At 35.2% G+C, this 22,394-nt stretch overlaps 1 protein-coding gene across 2 annotated transcripts in view; it reads left to right on the top strand.

Annotated features, from left to right (window-relative positions):
• Positions 1-10,003, top strand: part of LOC139980833 (uncharacterized) — a 108,688-nt gene extending 98,685 nt beyond the window's left edge. For both annotated transcript variants that reach the window (XM_071992787.1, XM_071992788.1), the window contains exons 9-17: positions 361-843; positions 1,019-1,245; positions 2,818-2,979; positions 3,732-3,884; positions 4,610-4,670; positions 5,298-5,620; positions 6,029-6,206; positions 6,737-7,054; positions 7,807-10,003. In XM_071992787.1, coding sequence (XP_071848888.1) covers positions 361-843; positions 1,019-1,245; positions 2,818-2,979; positions 3,732-3,884; positions 4,610-4,670; positions 5,298-5,620; positions 6,029-6,206; positions 6,737-7,054; positions 7,807-7,931 — 2,030 coding nt within the window. In that variant the 3' untranslated portion in view covers positions 7,932-10,003. The remainder of the gene's footprint in view (positions 1-360; positions 844-1,018; positions 1,246-2,817; positions 2,980-3,731; positions 3,885-4,609; positions 4,671-5,297; positions 5,621-6,028; positions 6,207-6,736; positions 7,055-7,806) is intronic.
• Positions 10,004-22,394: the final 12,391 nt, after the last annotated feature.

Raw genomic sequence — 22,394 nt, 5'->3', positions numbered from 1 at the left:
TGCCATTTGCTTCATTTCATTATAGTAAAAAGATTAAAAATAGAAAATGCTCCCCAAGTTATGTCCCAAGGATTATCCAATATTTCAAGGATCCATTTAAGCCATCTGGTCACTCTCAGAGTACGATGCTAGATTGTTTGATATTCCCGTTGTCTGCTGCCACTCGTCAAATTATCTAACAACATAAAGCTTGTGTTACATATCTATTACATTTTGTATTATGATTCCTTCAATAATACCCCTTTCATCAATCAGTTGGAAGAATTTTGTATTAATCTGGCTCAGTATGGCAATTTTTTTCCCGTAATGTCAAAGATTCAGTAACTAGTTAGGGTTTGTATATCCATTATTCTATTTCAGTTGAAAATGTCAGTTTTGTCCCTGATGACAAATCAACTCCATCACAAGGTTCTCATGAAAGAGAGGAATATCATGACCATGGTATGGAGACTTTGATGGAGAGAACAGATAAAGCAGAACTAACAAAACAAAGAAAAGATTCACAAATACTTGAAATGAGACAACATCATTCATACATTGAACACAGGATAAAGTGTGAAGGTGGAACTATTATCATCATGGGAGTTCATCTGACTGTTCCTGAAGACGCTTTATCCTTTGATCATGTTATTGCTGTTAAAGTAATCTATGATCCTGACATACACCTTCCTGGAAGTGCTCGTAGAGGCAGAATGACACCCCTTATAAAACTAGAGCCAGAAGGACTTGTCCTCAACAAGCCCGCCCTGCTGACTATTCCTCACTCGGCTATTATCCCTGAGCCAGATCGACATGGTGTTATGATCTTCACTGGTCTGAAAGATGAAGACAATTCACAAAAAGGTAAAGATGGTGACCAAAACACTGTTAATGCAACTTGCTGAATGTACCAGGAGATTTACAATGAGTTATATGATGGAATCAGTACTGTAAAATACATCTTAGTTAATAAACTATTGATACTTACTGTATTTAAGAATACGAAGTAATTTATTTTGTATAATATTACTTAATATAGGTGAAATAACTTGGACTGAAGAGAAATCCATTGACTGGAAGCTAGACCCGGAGAGGATCAGTCTTGATATTAACACCTTGAGCTACGTCTTTGTTAATTTAGTCAGCCAAGAAACCGACCAGAAGCATATATTCCGTGTTGTTCCATTTATTGATGGGATACTTGATGCCAAAGATGATGTCTTAATAACTGTTTGTTTCTGTAAGGACTGTGATGAAGAGTTCAAGGTGAGTATAATCTCTTGTTACCATGGTGATATCTGTACCAGTTTGAGGTCAGTTCTGTTTCATATTGTGATTTGTCAGTCGGTTACTGGCATCGTAACTTTCTTTCATGATTTGTACAGTGATTTTTATCGTGTTTCACTGACAAATTATAAAGTGATTTGTTAAGAGCACATTTCTTAGGTCAAAATTTCATTTTGTTACAAATTATGTGGTTCCTCTAAAAAATATCCACAAAACCCAAGTCTTCCTGGGGTAGATATATTGCATAAAAAGTACTAAGTTGATTTGACACCAGCAAGCAACATTATTAATGTGAGTAAATTAAGGAAACAAAGATGATGTTACTTGCTAAAGGAGTATTGACTTCTCTATACATAATGAAGGCACAACAAGTTGCATAATTTAATATCTGCTTGGATTTTGGTTTCAATGATAATCGTAACCTTTGCATTGATGATGGTGTATGTGTGTATGTGCGTGCACGTTTGTGACGCCCAGCTTGTAAACCGATATCTCAAGAAGGGAAAGCCAGGCCAATTTCATATTTGGTGTGTAGAAGTGCCATATTAGGTACAGAAAGCCTATTGCTTTCTGTTGAGGTCAAAGGTCATTTGGGGTCACCAGGGGTCAAATAGTGAAAACTTGTTAACACGATATCTCAAGAAGGGAAGGTTCGACAGACCTCATATTGAGTGTGTAGAAGTACCACATTAAGTACAAGAAGCGTATTGTTTTTTTGTGGAGGTCAAAAGTCATTTGGGATCATCAGAGGTCAAATTATGAAAGCCTGTTAAACATGATATCTCAATTTTGGAAGCTTGGGCAGATCTCATCCTTGGTATGAAGGTTTATAACATTGATTAAAAGCAGCTTATTGATTTTGGTGGAAGGCAAAGTTCATTTGGGGGCAACAGGTCAAATCGTGAAAGCCTTGTAAACATGATATTGCAAGCGAACATTTGACAGAACTCATATTTGGTTTGTAGATGTACCATATCAAATTTAAGGAGCATATTATGACTTTTGGTGGAGGTCAATTGTCATTTTAAGTCAATTAATGCCAAACATTTACTTCACCTCCCTCTTACCTGTCTCTCTACACTAACACACCTTCCTAAACATAATACCGCAAGGGAAGCTTGGCCAGGTCACATATTTGGTATGTATGTACCACATTGAGTACACAAAACCTAATGTTGTGGGCAGAGGTCAGTGCTTTTTTGAGTTCACCAGGGGTCAGATTTTGAAAACCATGTTTTTTCGCAATAGTGCAACAAGGACAGATGTCATATTAAGTTTGTTGATGTATCTATCACATTTAGTACAAGCAGCCTCTTGTTGAGGTCAATGGTCATTTCAGGATAGCCTGTGTTATTGTGATTTATTGTTTGTCACATCATACTTCTTCCACTGTATTACTAATCAATTACTAATCAATTATGTTGTACACCCTCACTATACATTACGTCAGAATCATGCAGAAAACTGTTCATGTTACGTCATTGAAACCACAATGCATATTTGCAATCTGGTTCTCTTTGGAATTTACTTTGCCATATTCTTATGTTTTAGTTGCTGTTAGAGGACTACCAGTCCAAACTGAGTCTAGGAAACTATACAACATTTCAAGTTACCCGGACATTGAATGACGGCAGAGATTGTGCTTCTTACATTGATCTGATGATGTCATCACCCGGTGATAGTTACCATCTGATGAAGGAAGAATCAACAAAGGTTTGTAATAACCAATGCTATTAAAGTTTGTCTTTCAACATTACAAGACTTGAAGTTAAGGATTGGTTTCCTGAAGTGAACCACAATACTGTAGTGGTTAGAATGTCTGCCTTTCAACTACTAGGTTTCCGGTTAAAAAAAAAAACCACCAGGGACCAGAATATATGCAAACTTCTGTTGTGAAGTGTTGTTGAGCAGAATCTTGCGTGGGTTGTACTTCCGGTAAGTGAATTATTAAATAAAGTTTGGTCCGATATTCTTTCGCATGGTTTCTCAAAAAGCTTCAGTCACCATGGCTGTACTTTGGTGATGATGAATGAATGGGGTTGTCTTTAATTTGATAACCTCCCTTCGTGTTTGAGGAAATGTTCAGATGCTGTGGCAGTTTCAGTCATCAGATTAGGATGTTGAATTAAGTGGCTGTCCTGTGAGCAGGAATGATTAAGAACATTACATGTCTGCCTAGTAATTCTCTCAACGCTCATCAAATGTCACATGAATATTCATAGCTTGAATATGTTCCTGTAGGGTTCCTACTCCATGGAACAAAGTAAACCTATTAAAATGTTGTTATGGAATTACATTACAATCTTCACTATCTGACCATGAAATCGAAGGATGTGTACATGACTGAATGTCTTGGTTTCTTACCAGCTTTTCCTTAATTCTTATATCCTATATGTGGCACAGTTTTTTTGACTACATAACAAGCATTCTCAGTATATTGATCTTCAATATCTTGTATCCATTAGCATGTAGAAATTGATCACCTCTGTGCTGCCAGTAGAGTCTCTCATCAGTTCAGACTTAAAAGAAACAACGATGGAGACACTGACATGGTTGATGTGACGTTAAAAGTATCACAACATGAAAAGAACCAGACAGCCCTTATCCTCCAATCAAAGGTGAGTTATGTTTGCTGATTGTCTTCCAGCTGTTTTTGTTCTCATATGTCTCTTCATTACATAATATTAAGTGGCATCTTCTATCTTCTGATATTTTCTTTGTTTATTCATGTCCTGTCGGTTGGAAGTCTTGCAGCTGTTTGCAAGCTGATATAAAAGCTAACTCTTTTGTGTCAATGAATATAGTCAGTGCTGTGACTGAATTATAGCTTATTCCATGGCACCTTCTCTCATGGATCCTTATCTTTCTAAACATTATATACTATGAATAATTGCAATTCAATAAATGTTTTGTTGATCTGCTATTGTATTGCCAGTCACTCAAGTGATTTTGGTGTACCTAATTTTCTGGTTTTTATCCTGTTTTCCAAGTTTGCCAATTCTTTCATGTTGCTTTGTAAATAATGAGTAACTTTAAAAGCAAAGAATTGCAAAAGAAGTGTACATAACACCTGCGTGTTATAACATGCACAGGTCAACAGTTATGAGAAACTGTTTGGTGGGTATAAGGGATACTAATTAATGAATTATGCATAAATAATAGCTATGTTGTTATCACAGTCCTTAAATTTTGGATTTCACACATTTATTATGTGCTGTTCCATGTCTGTTTCATTATGTTCCTACTTTAAACCTAATCATTCACATTGTTTGCACTCGTGTGTGTTGAACTTGCTTACATTTACAGTTTCCATTATTCATATAATTTTTGTTTCATTCTTCAGGTGAAAAACATTCTATTATCTCCAGAAAGCCAAGAAATTCTTTTTAGAGACCTACACCCAGGTGAGTTTAAAAGTGAAACAGATGAGTGAACTTTTGTAAGTCTACCATGGACTGTATCTAAATGTAGTTGGCACAAAAAATGAATGATAATTATCCTAGACATACACCAGGTAAGTGTGTATCAGTAGAGATGAAAGAGTACATGGTGAATGTCTAAGTAGATGTAAAAAGGTAGAAGCATTTGGTTTTAGCAGTAGACACACTTAAGTGTTACTTATATCAACTTAGTATTGGGAAACATTTAAATCAACATAACAACTTCTGATTGAAACAAATTACATCTTGCTGCTGAACCCCAAAAATGTCTTCTATTTCCTACTTGCAAAGTTAAATTTTTAGTTAGTATGCTCACATCCTACTTTGTATCTTAAAGCAACTTTGAAAGTCAAGCTGTATACAAGACTAGAATTTATACACAAGGCAAGGGCTTAAAGTTGAAAAGTTGCACACAAGTGGTTGGCAGTGAACTTTGCATGCTTGTGGGCCAGTTATGTACTATAATATGCACGTACGTTGTGAACGTTGCTTTTTGTTCCAAACTGGCACACAACCAGCATGTGATTCAGGCACTCTTATCTGTACGTGTGATATACTTTTTCGAACGTAAAGTTGATTTTATGTCCTCAGTTTCAGACCTACACAAATATGAAAAGTTGGGAGAAGACATTGCAAAGCTTCTTGATAAACAACATTGTCAAAAGCTAGGTGTGTATTTTGAGCTCAAGCCAGCAGAAAATGAAACAATTCAGACAGCAGCAGAATCTGGAAAGATGCTGATGAAAATATTGGATGAAAGAGAGCTCATCATGCCAGACAGAATGATTGGAATGCATGAAGGATTGAAAGCTATTCACTTTAATAAAGCGGCAAGACTGGTGCTGAAGTACATTGGTACATCACAGAAGAAGAATGGAAAGGAAAACGAAGGAGAGAAAGATGATAAGAAAATGGTTTGTGCTTTGCAAAAACTTGTTAAAACTTTGAAACTTTACCTTGAAAAAACACAAGGATCATTTTGCATAGAATCAAGATCTTAGGATGGATTAGTACTGTACTTTCTAACATGAAAAGCAGCTTTTTTTTGCTGTCATGCAAGTCACATAACAGAATAAGAATTACTCTTCAATTACTAATAAGTCCTCCTTTCACTCATTGTAACAAAATACCGAGCATTTAACTGTGATTTTATGCTTTAGTACTCACAAGATGGGTTTGAATATATCATCTATGCAGGGAGTTTGTGTAGAATATTCACTAAAGCCAAACCAAATGCAGTAGAGAGTTGTTGATCTTCATGAAAGCATAATGAAAAGTATGAATTTTGATGAACAATTCGTAATATTTCAACACTATTTCAGGTAAAAAATCCAGAGAAACAGGAAGTCACTTCAAAAATGGAACCAAAGTTGTCAGTAAATTGCAAAATTTTGATAGAAGAGGGATTCAAGAGACTAGATGTCCAAAGAGCATTGAAATTGTCTCATGGAAAACTGGACTTAGGAAGACGGATATTGCTGCTTGCTAAGGAAGAGCATGGTAAAGTACACTATAGTTTTAGCAACATATGTAATCCTTCTCTGTTTGTTACTTATATATTTATTCTCAATCTTATACAACATTCTAGGATCATTTCATGCGACCCTTATGTTTCAGTATTTACAAAAGATGAATGATTTTTCCTTTCTTTATTTCGGTATGAATATACCATTGCCACCAAAATAGCTTCAGGCATGTCAATACTAGAGGAATGTGATATGCCCTGCATACCTAATTTTGTTTCTGTTCATTAAAAATGTCATTAATTGTTTCATATTTATTAATTCAATGATGCTAATATTTCTTGCAGATATAATCTACTACAGGTCTTGCTCTCTTTCTCATATCAAAGATGTGATTCTCTTCTTTTTCTTTTGAAATTATCTACAAATAGTAATATGAAAACATCAGTTTTGAGTTACAGAGGGTATTTCCATATTGTTGATTGAAGCAGTTTACAGTAATACATGTTTCATGATAGTGGCAAAATACTTTCCTTTCATATGAAATATATTACTTTTCTCCATCAGAGAGACTTCCTTCGTTCCCAGGGTCCAATTTTTACAAAGAACAATACTTTGATCAGCGTGGAGGAGAGATGGTTATCGCAGGTGTCATTCTGCGTGTACCAGCTGGTGCACTACACACTGGAAGGATTGTTAGTCTGTGGGTTTCTACTGACCCTGCCATTAAAGGACTTATCTCAAACAAGGGTCTAATGTTGACCCCCTTTGTGAATTTTGGTCCAGAAAGCCTTACCCTACACAAACCTGTCACCTTGATGATTCCACACTGTGCTTTAACTAATCACGCGGGTATTGATGTGTCCTCTGGTGTATTACAAACAGGTCTGTTCTCTTTTTTGTCTTGTGTTTTTATACTCCAGTCAGCATTATTTACAGTTACTCAATTTTGTATTATCAACAAAAGTGTATATGAGCTTGTGTGTACCAACTTTTTAGTTTTATCCACCATAGGCCAAAAATAAAAAGTGTATAATGTTGTGTATTGTCACTGGATGCGGTTCCTTATTAAATAAATACAAAAACCCTGCTAGAGGTCAAAGTCTAAAACATTTGTAAGCACAATAATTCAAGAAAGATTGTGTAAACTTCATATGTACTATCTAGATCCACTGGGGCATGTAAAACAAATTTAAAGTGTTTTGTGCTTAGCAATAGGTCATTTGAGGTCAATATGTGTCAAAGCCTGAAAAGCTCCCAAACCTTTGTAACTGCTGAAATAAATCTGGAATGAAAGTCACACTTGATATGTGAAGCCACCTGCGTACACAAACATGATATTGACAAGAAATTCACTAAGCCTTCTGGCTCTGTCTAATGTAGAAATCAACATCTCAAGAAGGAGGTGATGTCTACACATTTAACCTCCAGTTAAGTAATCTTTCTCTTTTAATGGTACATTGAGAGTAAACATTTATAATGTTGCACCTTTTAGAGAGAGAAAAACAGCATTTCCAAAGAAAAATAATACCTTTCAAGCTGTGTTATACTTCAGGGTTTTTATCTAGTGATGCATGGTATAGTATAGGATTGGTGTTCTACTTGTCACCATGTTATGTTTTTAAAATTTTCTTCAGATAAATCTGTCAAATGGAGCTTAGATAGGGAACACCTTAGCTGCTATATGACTAGACAGCACCTTGCAGTTGAAGCTGAGAAACCCTGTCTCATTGGTCTCCATGTCCCTTACTACCTAAGATGAGGAAGCGTGTTTGTCTTTTACTGATTGTTAACAGAGTTTCTGAATCGTGGGATCAATTGACAATCCATCTTTGGTTCCATAATGATGACACTCTGGAACATAAAGTAAGTAGCAGATTTCATCAGCTCAAGTGGTATTGCTAATTATCTGATGGATTCCAGTTGTCTGCCTTTCTGAATGACACTTGGTTCTTGCACATGATTGTATAGGGTTGATACCGTGTTAACCATAGATATTTAAATTTTCAATAATGTATTGCTGGTGATCATTGCAAACTTAAAACAAGTATGTAAGTACAGAAACATTTGTAAACACAACTTTGACCAAGTGACCAAGATTAGACAGCAAAGATTTATATTTCAGAACATAGGCTGTCAGACTATTAATGGTCTATGATAATGCATCCTATCAGACACTCTATGTTTTAGATATTAATAACAGCTCCCTGATTTATCAAACAATGGCCACCCCATAGAGGGCCATACCGGGGAGATGTTATTGCTTCCTGGGTAATACATAGGGCAAGTAAGCAGTGTGTGCACTGATGTCAATATTAAAATTTACATAAATAATAACAATATCATATTCAATTGTTTCATGTTCTTATATTAAAAGAGTCTAATCAATGGATAAACCTACCAGCAAAAGGGAACCATAATTCATTTTCCAGTGTATGTTCGACTCAAATCTATGACTTCAATTTTACATGTTAGTGCTAACTACAGTACATCACAGTGTAACCCACATCCTAAAAAAGTGGTTAGTAATGTTTGTCAATTATTATAATTTACAGATAATATAATATGTATAATGTAATATTATTTATTCTTGGTAACACGTAAAGAAAGCAATTAATTACTGTTCCACAGGTAAATTGCATTTGTTGGAAGAATAGTTATTTGCATATGTGTTAGCATATATTGTTATAAAAATAAACATGATATTTTGACATTGTCTCCTTCTGTCATTCCTATGATATTCAATGAATGAAAGGTGATCATATGGTCCCAGCTGAAGTTGTCTATACAGTTGATTTCATTCTGGACTAGTCCTTCATTCCAACCTCATTGACTGTCCATGTATTGATTATATAAGTACTTTGTAATGTGTGTAATTGTTCTGGTCTCTATTTCTTTGCTACTACAAATAATCATTCTTTTCAAAGCTTATAAGAGCTAAAAATAATATGGAGCCTTGCATTTAGGCCAAAGCCTTGTCAGATGACTTTACAACACCCATAAATCTCAATATGCATAAATTCCATTAGTTGGTCATAGAGTACTTCAGTTTACTACATATGTGGGAAATGGGTGCTGTCAAAGTAAAGCACGCAGCTGTATTTAAAAATTACCTTTGTATACACCTGGATAAAGATGACAATTGATGTTAATTCCTTTGCCCAAATCCAGATTGTAATGATGCAGTCGAACAATACTGGAACCTGAATTCTTTACATTACAAGCTCATTGCCCTAACAACTTGATCCCTATGTTCAAGGCTATCAAAAATGTTATAAATTAGTAATTAAAAATTACTTGAATTTTCCCGCTTCAATGATGTTGCTATTGAAACCCTTTGGTTTAAGAACAGGCACCAGGAAGACTTCCATCTTCAGAATAAAGGGATCAATGATACTGTCAATCTGGAAAAAAAAGAAGCAAGATATGGATTGTCCATGGAGAATCTTTTCAAGTTTAGCATTCAGTTGCAGGAAATATGATTTTGGTTTAATTTAACACAAAGGAAAATTTGAATAAGGAGTTATAACTTGGATTTGTCTTAGAAACTGAGACTCCTTTTATATTAACCTTGTATTGTGTCTTTTGTATTATTTTACATTCTCTAATTAAGTCATTTTTTCTATTGAAGTCTCTACTTTATTTGCTTTAATAATGAGATGTGTACATGTAATGTTACTTTTCATATGACCAAATCCTACTTTGCAAAGAGATGTCCAGGCAGCAGTTGTCATGTCACAGGGGGATTATAACTATCAGCTTTTTGCAATATTTGATATTAAGGAAACATCATTTTTGTCTCACTGCAGTGATAATCAAACTTAATGTAATTTAACCACCTGTTTTGAAATATACTTTCTTGATCTTTATCAGATTTTATGTTTAGTTTCATTGAAATCTCTGAGCTTTTAAGTTTTATTTTACCCTTGTGTGTAAGAAACACATAACTGTTGTCTCACATTTCTTGATATTGTTTGCATGAAACAGGTTCAGTTTAATTCACTTTATGAAGAGTAATGCATTAAACATAATTACAATTTCCTTTCTTTCAGCCTCACAGACAACATCAAATCTTTTGATCAACTAAAGCAGAACTTATCAGCATAACTTGTTGTAGACCAATGTAGTCTGCTTGCAAATATTTTTCAAATTCCTGAAGGAATTACTGAAATCAAGAAGTACAAAACATCAGGAACTCTTTTGTTACAGAAACTGACCAAATATTCACTGGTATCTCCCACAAACATCACGAAATTGGAAAATGCCTTAACAGAGCAAGGAAATTAAGAATGTGCGAAACTTGTCAGAGAATTCAGAAGTAAAAATCATGTAGTTCAAGCAACAATGTGTCCAGAATAATGACTGAAATCATATTGTGGGTTATTGTAAGCAAAGAATGATGAAAACAATAATCCTATCACCAGTGGTGCTGTATGTTCACTTGGGTAAGGAAGTTGGTGAGACATTTTGTACAAACCATTATTTATTATCAAAGCTTATAAAAACAGGATCATAAGTTTAATTACACCTGTAGGTGTTACTTACTTGAAATATTCCACTCTGTCTAACATGGTTATGTATGAATATACTCTATGTGACTTTATCCATAGTAGTATACTTGCCTTTAATAGGCAAACAATTACAAGTAACATTTTAAGTCATTGAATTGAATTTGAATTTATTGCCCACAATCGGAAATTCGGCTTACACAGGTCGTAAAAAAAAAGAATAAAGAAAAGCAATAGTATAAGTATCAATAGACTGCGATACACATTCAGTAATGCAAACAAATATACAGCAAGTCATACAAATAAGAAACTTATCTTCTCACTTGTGAATTAAATATATGGATAGAATTAGGCACATATGAGTATCTGTAGCGGCCTAAGTGTAGGTGGTGGGCATAAACACAGTCTAGAACGGCTGTAATTATAGTGCTGAAACAAAGGGTGTGTTGGGTCTTGCATGATATGTTTCAATTTATTGCAGACCCTCTCATGCTGAGCAACTTTCCTAGGTTGCTGAAGCATCTTCACATCAATTTTGGTACCATTGGCAAAGTAACAAATTATGTTGTACATCAAAACACTTTGAATGAGGGATTTATAGAACAAGGTCATGATTGTTTTATCCACTCTAAGGTTCTTCAGTTCTCGAGAAATACAGTCTCTGATTTGTGTTCTTATGGACACTTGTGGTATTACTAGACCAGTCAAATTTATTACACAGCATGGTTCCTTAGTACTTATATTTATCTACTTGTTTTACTTGTTCCACATGAACTTAATGGGGGCGTGAGTTACTGGCTTGCGACGGAAATATATAATCAGCTCCTTAATTTTGGACACATTAAGTTGTAACAAATGATCATCGCACCACTGGACAAACCTTGCAAGTTGCAATCGTGGTGGCGTATGAGTCAATGTCATCTGACAGGTAACCAGTAATGACAGTATCATCCGCATATTTGATGACGCTACAATCACTGGTCATACTCTGACAATCGCTGGTATACATGGAAAAAACCAGGGGAGAGGACACAGCCCTGCATGAGGCGCACGTACATTTAAAATCAATTCCCCTGAGTAGACATCGCCTACCTTCACCTTCTGAAGTATATTTCTAAGGAAATCATAAATCCATAGGGTAATTCCATGGGATACACCGTATGCGATTAATTTAGCTGTAAGTGAAGGACAATTGTAATGAATGCACTACAAAAGTCTATAAAAGTAGATCTCGCATAGGCCTACTGTCTATCTTTATCTCAATGACAGTAAATTGTGTGAAGCTATGTCAACACGGAATCATCAACCCCCATCCCTGCCATATAAGCAAACTGCATGGGGTCAATGAACTGGTCTTTAATACAGATAAGACGACTCATTAGAAGTCTTTCGAAACATTTCATGACATTACAGGTAAGTAAGACTGGCCGAAAATCATTAGGCTCAGTTGCATTCTTTTTCTTGGGGCGGGTATTACTAATGACGTTTTCAACAGTCGTGAAAATTGAGCCGTTGTCTAAGATCATTGAAAGAGTTTGTGAAAATCCCGGCCAGTTCAGTTTTGCAGAGGATCTTATTGCATAAACCGTCAGGGCCTTGAGCTTTGTTGGTTTTCAATTATCCAAACACTACCCTAACTTCATGTTCAGTAAAGCAGATCTCATTGTCGAACCCAGTTTCCATTAATTCACTAATCCACCCACTCATAACTACATTGTTCTCAGTTGTAAAGTCCCTTTCGAATCTACTATAAAATACATTCAACTCTTCCACGAAACTTTTGTCATGTCAGCATGTGTACGTGTATGTCGTCCTACTTTGTCAACATAATATTTTAACAACAGTATTAACGTTGACAGAAGTGATACTATGAATGTATAGCTTCCATATACGGTGAGTACAAGGTTGTGATTGTTTCGGTGGCACTCAAATGTCATATAAGTTGGGCAGATGGCAAAATGTGAAATCGTTGAAGTTCTATATCAGAACAATAGTAACTTTGACAAAGTTTTTATTTGAAAGGAGCAGTGTTCTTAGAATCTCTAGCAGTTTTGTTTTATGAAGGTAAATGTCAGTGGAGGTCGACAGATGTTGAAACCTGGCAAATTTTGTAAACATGAGAAGTGCAAAAGTGAACTTCTAGACACTTTTTTCAAATTTCTTTGTCATTTGATAACGTTGGGTAACATTTGAGTGATGTTTTAGTTTATAGATAGACCTGTAACTTAAAGCAGCATTTTGCGTCCTTTTCTATGATTTTTCTCAACCTCACTGACTCCACTATGCCATAACGACATACATAACTAGCTTATCTATTTATATTTTACTTCAAATGGTGGCATAAAAGTCGAAAAAATTGCAACTTTCAACTTTGTTGTTCTCCAAGATATTTTCCGTTGGGAACCCAATAAACCTCGCCCATAATATGAATATTTAAACACTACGAACGTCATTGACAGATACGTAATATAACACCACGCTTGATTTGTGTACAGTCTATATGGCAGTTGTACCAGGCAGTTGCATAACAACTCCCTGGTTGTACTAACGCAAAGTCTTGAATCTATTTTTAGCAACGGCTCATAACTAAACCTGCATCTCTGATTGGTTGAATTTAAACTAGTGGGTTTGGGAACTGAATGCGATTAATTTTGTATGTGGAATACTCGCCAATTAACGTTTTTGGCAGGGAAAAACTAATATCTTAATTTGCTGTTTTGTGATTTGATGTATGTAAAAAACTCGATGGACATGTCAAAAAAGTAGAAAACGGCGACCAAACGCAAAATGCTCATGAATAAACATACTATTCACTGATTGGTGGAATTCAAACTAGTGGATTTGGAGATATGAAAACTTTGTCGAGGACACTTTTACTCGTTATCGACATAAATCGTTAATTACTCGCTTATTAACGCTCTTGGCAGGGTGAAACTTGGATGGTATCTTAGTTTGCTGTTTTATGATTGATACATCTAAAAAAATCGATGCACATGTTAAAAAGGTGGAAAAAAGCGACCCAACGCAAAATGCTGCTTTAAAGATGATGTTTAGTTATTCCCATTAAGATTGGCTACTTATTAAAGGTATATTCTGGTGGCTCAAAACAATTCTTGGAAATTGACTGCTTCCTTTGGCCAAACCACATCTTCAAAACGTGTTTGTGGAAAACTATGAATTTGTTAAATTTGATCATAGTAATTTGTGAATGCAATTGAATCATTAACAGAATGTAGGTCATCTTGGTCATTGAGCTGAAAATGTTTTTGTGTTATCTTCATAGTTTCTATATCATGTAAGCATAGAAGTATAAAACAGTCAAGGAAAAGTTGAGAACTAATGAACTATCTTTGCTTTCCAAAGAAATGTACACATTTACTTCATTTTATTGACAATACAGATACAAACTCAGTAATCATTGATTATTCCTATAGAGTTGTTATTACCTGTTAGTTGAGGGTGATGGGAGGGGACTATATCAATGCCAAATGTGTCTCTGGATATTGTGGAGGCAAAAGATTCAGAATACATTGCAGCATACCACTTAATACACATTTAAGTACAGAGATCTTACGATTCTCATGAAGGCCTTGATTATAGATTTTACTGTGGCCAAATATTTCGTTCATTGCCCTTTTAAAGAAAAATCACAACCCTTGCATACGTATATACCTTTGGAAACATAATGGTTTGTTGCATTCCTATAGACAGGCTGGCAAACACTAACTCCTAAACATGTTTCAAGTAACTGTTCGATTCATTTAGTACTGGTCCTTTTTACGTGACCCGACAAGCGGACACTGAAACATCTCGGCCCTACAACACTGTCAAAATAAACCCAACCAACACCGACTCAATAGCCAAAGCGAAATAAAACCTGAGGCTCCCTTACCCATAAAAACCAAACACTATCAGTGCATTGTATAGCAATTAAACTAGTGGGGCATTTGCTCCGGTAGTCAATCTTCCTGCCTCAGTAGTGAAGGCAAAGGAAGGGTTTTGCCCAATCATAGTCACTGGACCCTATTCGTCTATTCCGCCCCCCCCCCCAAAAAAAAAAACCGGAGCCTGTGTGAAGCCACGAAACTCATCTGACGGAGGAATTCGGAATTAAGACCACAATTCGACATATTATAATTTAAAAAAAAAAATCCGGGTCAATCATACCATACTGGTGAAAGTTTCAGCAGATTCGAACTAGCTATAGAACTTTTAGCATGTTGAACGTATTGGCCTTTCAACGACAACTTTCACTATCCTTTTGACGCGATACTTGTTTGTGCTTTGGGTTAATAGATGTTTGTAAGAGTGAATATTAATATTGATTAATTTTAACCCCATTAAAAGGAACTAGACCTCAGCCCGGGGTTCTCGTGCATATGCAAATGGGGATCGTAGAATCCCCCCCCCCCTCTCTCTCTCTCGCACCCCCACATATATATATATATTTATATATATATATATATATGTAAATATATATATAAATATATATACATACATACATACATACATACACGCATATATACACACATATATACATATATATACATATATATATATATATATATATAGATATATATATATATATACATATAAACATATACATATACATATGCCTTCATTGCGTAAGAACTTGACGTTACGTTAGGTGATGTTCAATTACGTTTTCAGATGAACAATACAATACAGTACAGCAATATCGTAATTTAAAGAATAAAAGAAATTAAATTTATCTTTTCAAATATCGTACACGCATTTGCATGGTTTGTAGAACTGTAAGTAATACGATTAATGCAGACCTTTCACATGAGAAACTAAATTAGTTATAAAAGTAAGAACAAGATTGCTGCATTTGTAACTTTAACATTCTCTGAACGCAAATAATAAGCCTAAACTATTTTGTTAGATTCTTGCATTATTAATATCTCGAGAAAGTCGTTTGACTATTGGCTTGGATCAATCTTTTTCAAATGACCTATGGGCTCTCTTGACCTTGAAACAATAGGCCTTGGAAACTCCAGTCGCATTGGTCCTCGCCTAATCTTCATATCGGGTAATACGGCACTGCTAGTAAGCCTGCAATACCTTCACGGCAGACACACACACGTATATAGAGATGACCACGATTTGAACAAATATTAATATGTATCCTGGCAGTTCTCAGGACTGTTGCGATCATCAATAAATGATTAAGACTGCCGGATAATCACAAACCTTTGGGACCAAGAAACAGTCAAATTTAAATGTTATTCGTTTTATGGTACAGACTAGTAAACACAGTCTAGTAAAACATTTGCACGAATGACAAAGATAAATCAAATTTGGTATGAGAAAGTCTACTCTAGATTTGTTCAAATGATAATGTAATGTTATGTAATGTAAACATATTCTTAATAAGGCGCATTATACATGTAAAAACATCAACGCGTCGTACAACATATAAATTGCAAGCAATGAAATAAAATGATCAAATTCAATAAAAGGTTAAGTTAAACTCTCTGAGACAAGAATAAAAATTCTGATTAAAAGTATCAATACTTAAACAATTCTGATTAAAAATACTCTTCCAAACTTCCTGTTCAAATGAAAAATCTCAGCAGTTCTCTTTTTAAATGGAAAATACACATATAAAAACATAAGCCAATATAGAGACTATACACGATTTACATTAATACGTAAATGACTAAAGCGTTACTTTAGTGTAAGATAGTCCATACGGTGCACCTGTTTGTGATATGACGTCATTGTGACGAAATCCGAAATTTCTTCGTCTTACAAATGTGTTGTGTTTCGTGTATGTATATTCACCATTATAATTCAGTTTCAGTTTGCTGTCTGCTTCCCAAACATAACCTAGTAGCCACCAAAATGTCTTCGGAAATTCTTATCCCTGAAAGGAGAAAACAAAAACAACAATTTACTGGAATTAATCTATTCTAGTTTAACCGCATCCGTAAGTTTCAATTTAACTTTCATTAAGTATTGACCGATCTCAAAAGATTTAATAAATATATTTGGTTGGTTCAATATATCTCACATGAAAATATGTGTAACGTCATCATACATACATTGTCGGTCTTACAGTCATATCTTTCCACTAACTCGCCGTTATCTGTCGTGACGTCAGAGGCAAATCCAACTAAAGAAATTCTTATCAAAGGTATGTATATAAGACTATTCTCTCAAATATGTGCAAGAATTTCAGAAGATATAACTTGATCGTTATGATACGAGATGAATAAAGTGTACCGGTATATTCAGAATGGTACGGGAATGTTAGTTTGTTTAACGCTCACAATTAATAAGTGTAAATACCATATAACCAGGGCCGGATTTAGGCATGGGCAACGTGGGCAGTTACCTATGGGCCTCCACAACAAGGGGCCTCCACATATTTCATGAAAAATTATAAGGAAAATGTAGGTTGACACGTGTCATCAGTCAAAACCTTAATGCGCATTTTACGTCATCTATATATACGCAAGCCATATTCAATTGTAATTGTATCTCTTTGTGAATTGTAGAAACAACTAAGTGGTTTTTTCCTGCCATTTCAAAGCACACGTCGGCAGACAAACATGATTGGCCTAATATCTAAAGTCATCAATCTCAACGTCTATTTTCTTTAGAACTAGGCTAGTGGTTGGTTTTGAAACGTTACAGTACACCCTGACACTGCGCCTGTCATCACCTTCCGCTTGGTTGCTGCCCCCAACCAATTTTGACCGTTTTTGGCTCAAGAGATTGCCGATTCAAAAAGCTCACTTCAAATTGGAAATGTGGAAGCAGTGCGCAGCCGGGAAAATCCAATATTGGGCGACAGATATCACCAACAGCCTTGTCAGTCACGGACTGAAACGGTATTTGAATTCACAGATTTTGACTGAAAATTCCTCTTTTTTTGGAGGATCAGCCATATATCAGTAAGTTATACCTCTCATGAAGGTATTTCGTGTATGTTTTGGGTGGTATGGGTTGAAAATCCTGGAATATAAATTTACTTAAAAAATCACAAAATACTGCATCATTTTGCATCTAAGCACCCTTAATTATTCAAAATAAATCCAAAGGGGGAGGGGGACACCCCTCCCCTTAGACCCTTACCCAGGACGGCGATCACTGGGGTGCTGTACGCTCCACTACTGGAGGTTGCCCAAGTGCCTCCACATGTGTAAATACGGCCCTGCATATAACCAAAATGAAACTAAATCATCTTTTCTTTTTTTCTTTTGTCCTCTTTTCCCTCGGAGACGGAACTTGTGTATTCGTTAAGTCTTTTGCATGATGCTTTCATTCAAACTGTTGTAAAAGGCTTTTCTCTTTGTGTTTCTGTTTTTCAGTGGTCGGATTAATCGCATCAAGGCTAGATCAGGCAGGGTAAGTATACCTTGATCCAGATAATCACGAATGTCCCTACCAGCTCGTGCGTTAGTCAGCTTTTCATCAAAGTATGAAGGAATTGAACTGCTATATTGTTAATTAAATTAACAGCTAAACTCCCATACGTAAATATAAAAGACTGGTTTAGCTAATATATCGATGCACCGTATAGGCAAACACATTCAGGCATGTGTGTGTACACTGTATGTGGGCTTTCAGTTTATAGCATTTCAGTATATAGCATGTTTGTTACACAGGCTCTAGTAACTTCATTTGCACACTTCGGAATGGATTATTTTCTCCACAGTACCAACAATATTTATGGACAAATGTTCCTTATCGCGGTTCCCAGTAGATCAATATTATATATCTTATCATTGACAGATAATATTACTTGAAAAACTCGCGTTCATTCCACATGAACAAGCTGCTGGAGAATTTAGTCTGGTGTAAGTCAATACGAACAATTCAAACTCGTAAGATGGAGCGCATTATACCAAAAATGTGACATACTGGAGATTTGGCAATATTATGGTGTCATATATACCAAATATGTTGACAAATATATACTCTGTGAAATTTTTCATTATAACATAAAAATTTGTCTCGAACTGTAAAACGAATCAATATTTATTTTCAATACCCACATTATCCTAATTCGGAACTAAACACAGGATTCTCTTGCGTTCTCGGAGGCTCGGAGGCTAATTGAATTCGTAAAGGAAATAAATTCAAAATTTTCGGAACTAAATTCAGGCATTTTCGGAACTAAATTCAGGAATTTTGGAACTCAATACAGGATTTTCTTGCGTACTCGTAGTGATTGAATTCATAACGAAACCTGCGTACATCAATCAGCTGCTAATCGCAACCCTACCAGATAGTGAGGCTGTCTGTCCATTTTGTAAGTAGACTTTTTTACAAGTTAGATTATGCCTAGTCTGTTTCGCTTATGTATACATATATTTAATGATAAATATAGTTTGGTAAGTGATGTAAGCCATAGATATTCTTAATTTAGTGAACTCTAAAAGTTTTTAAGCACCAGTTATTTATATGTATAAAATATAATGTAAGTGATGTAATACACGCACAAATATTCATAAATAGATTAGCTATGTCAGTTGTCTCAGCCACAGATATTCATAGATAGGCTAAATGTATTTCGTATGTATTTTAAGCCACGGATATTCATAGACTCATCTTTTATTGAAGGGATGTATGCCACAGTTATTCATATATAATTGTTTTTCGTATGTATTTGCAGGATTTTTGGAACGAAACACAAGATTTTCTTGCGTTCTCGGGGCTGATTGGATTCCATTAAGGAAAATAAGTACAGGATTTTCGGAGTGATTGGATTTAAACAGGAACCTGTGTAGATAAATGAACTGCTTAAAGCAACCCTCTACCCGGGATAAGGAGGCTCTATGCCTGCACGCCGTACCAAACACACACAATCAACCGGCGCCATTTTGAATATTCCCTTGCCCTGGATACTTCCAAGGGATATCTTTATTTCCAATCTAAGTTGTGTCGGATTCTGTTTGTCAATCGTGGTGATCGACTGGTCTTTTACTTCGCTGGTCCTTGGTAAGTATCTAGGGACAGTAAGGGGACCGAGGGGAAGGAAGGGAACAGATGAAGAAGAAAAACCGTGAGTACACTTTTTCTATACTAAATGTTCCGGATCGTCATACTAACACTGGAAGAAGTCGCACTCAAACAATTTTAACTGACGTACATTAAGACGCCATTTGAGACTTATTCAAACCATTTCATTCAACAGATACGAAACAAAGCGAATTACAAATCTCAACGTAATTGTAAATATTTATTTGTAATTCCAAACTAACTACGCATAGTAAAGATAAGTAATTTATTCTTTCGATGAAAACAAAAGTGTTCTTAAAAATCGGGCCTATTTAATAAAAATTAAGTATCTAATTAAATCAAATGGGAAATTAAACAAATTTAATCGATACAAAACGTGCTTAATTCAATTCTCAGTAAAAATCCCTATAACTTATCTCGTCGATAAGTGGATCAACTTAAACCAGCGATTAAAAGAAATCTAACATATCATTCTCCTTTAATTAAGAGCAAACAATATTTAGCGCATGCCTCTACGTTCTCTCCAAGTTCTTCAAATTTGAAAACCACGAACTTATCCATTATTTCCTTTGCCTCGTAGCTCACTTGTATCTTCATCGCTGATGGCGAAAAGAACAAAGTTAGGATTTTGCTGTAAACCACTTTTCAAAATTGTTTTTACAGCAAGCGCACGTTTGTAAAGAATATTTTTGGGGAACATCAATATGTAGCTGAAGGCGCTACTATGACATAACTCTTGCATTTAAAGTTCAGTAATAAATTTTGTTTTGAAATATCTAATTCCTTAAAAGACCTAGTTTTCAGCGAAACAGTACAAAATTTTGCTTTCATGAAGTATGTCGCTTGAGTACAATCGTTTCACCCAATTATCCACAACGTGCCTTGTTAGGGAATATCTCAAAGAAATTTTCTAGACACCAGCTCGTTTGGTTTTACTTTTCCAACCACATACATAACCTTGGCATTCCACCACACCTTATCTTCCATTTCCGAAAAGGTATGACTTAGATATAACTTATGCATTTGTGCAAAATAATTGCGAACGGAAGACCACAAAAGGGATTATACAGCCAGTACATATTTATGTACAAACGCACTATACCGAACGGCAGTTCTATACCTGCCGATGTCAATTCCATTCTCGATGAGGTATTGACGGTATCGTAAAAGAGAGACCACACAGAGGCATTCTGGAACAGGTTTCACCAGCTACAACCGAAATGAAACCGTGTCAAGTTCAATTTGCTATGTGCACTTTTCGGTGATGTCAGTATACAGTAAGTGATCTAATTTTAACAACGTTGTTTTACGCTTGTCACAAGTTGTTTGTATTCATGTAAACAATGTAGGCTTATTAATGTTCTATTGTTGTAGCGTATTTATTCATAAATGCAACTGTTATGTTAGTGTTGTAGGCCAGAAATAATCATAATACATCTGTTATGTTATGTTAGTGCTGTAGGCCATATATACTCATAGATAAAGCTGTTATGTTAGTGTTGTAGGCCACAGATATTCATAGATAAAACTGTTTTGTTAGTGTTGTAGGCCACATATATTCATAAATAAATATGTTATGTAAGTGTTTGAGGACACATATAGTCACAGATACATTTATTATGCTAGTGTTGTAGGCCACATATATCCATAGATACAGCTGTTTTGTTAGTGTTGAGGTCACATATATTCATAGATAAACTGTTTGGTTAGTGTTGTAGGACACATAGATTCATAGATACATATGTCATGTTAGTGTTGTAGGCCACAGATATTCATAGATAAAACTGTTTTATTAGTGTTGTAGGCCACATATATTCATAAATAAATATGTTATGTAAGTGTTTGAGGACACATATAGTCACAGATACATTTATTATGCTAGTGTTGTAGGCCACATATATCCATAAATACAGCTGTTTTGTTAGTGTTGAGGTCACATATATTCATAGATAAACTGTTTGGTTAGTGTTGTAGGACACATAGATTCATAGATACATATGTCATGTTAGTGTTGCAGGCCACAGATATTCATAGATAAAACTGTTTTATTAGTGTTGTAGGCCACATATATTCATAAATAAATATGTTATGTAAGTGTTTGAGGACACATATAGTCACAGATACATTTATTATGCTAGTGTTGTAGGCCACATATATCCATAGATAAAGCTGTTTTGTTAGTGTTGAGGTCACATATATTCATAGATAAACTGTTTGGTAAGTGTTGTAGGACACATAGATTCATAGATACATATGTCATGTTAGTGTTGTAGGCCACAGATATTCATAGATAAAACTGTTTTATTAGTGTTGTAGGCCACATATATTCATAAATAAATATGTTATGTAAGTGTTTGAGGACACATATAGTCACAGATACATTTATTATGCTAGTGTTGTAGGCCACATATATCCATAGATACAGCTGTTTTGTTAGTGTTGAGGTCACATATATTCATAGATAAACTGTTTGGTTAGTGTTGTAGGACACATAGATTCATAGATACATATGTCATGTTAGTGTTGCAGGCCACAGATATTCATAGATATAGTTGTTATGTTAATGTTGTAGGCCACATATATTCATAGATAGGGGCCTACATCTATCAAATGTTAGTATTGTAGGCCACATATATTCATAGATATATATATTATGTCGAGGTTGCAGTAACATATACTCATAGATACAGATGTTAGTGTTTTAGGCCACAGATATTCATAGA

This window comes from Apostichopus japonicus, chromosome 15, assembly GCF_037975245.1.
Source record: "Apostichopus japonicus isolate 1M-3 chromosome 15, ASM3797524v1, whole genome shotgun sequence".
Lineage (NCBI taxonomy): Eukaryota > Metazoa > Echinodermata > Holothuroidea > Aspidochirotida > Stichopodidae > Apostichopus > Apostichopus japonicus.
Note: the sequence above shows the minus strand (reverse complement) of the source record. Positions and strands in the feature narration are given on the sequence as shown.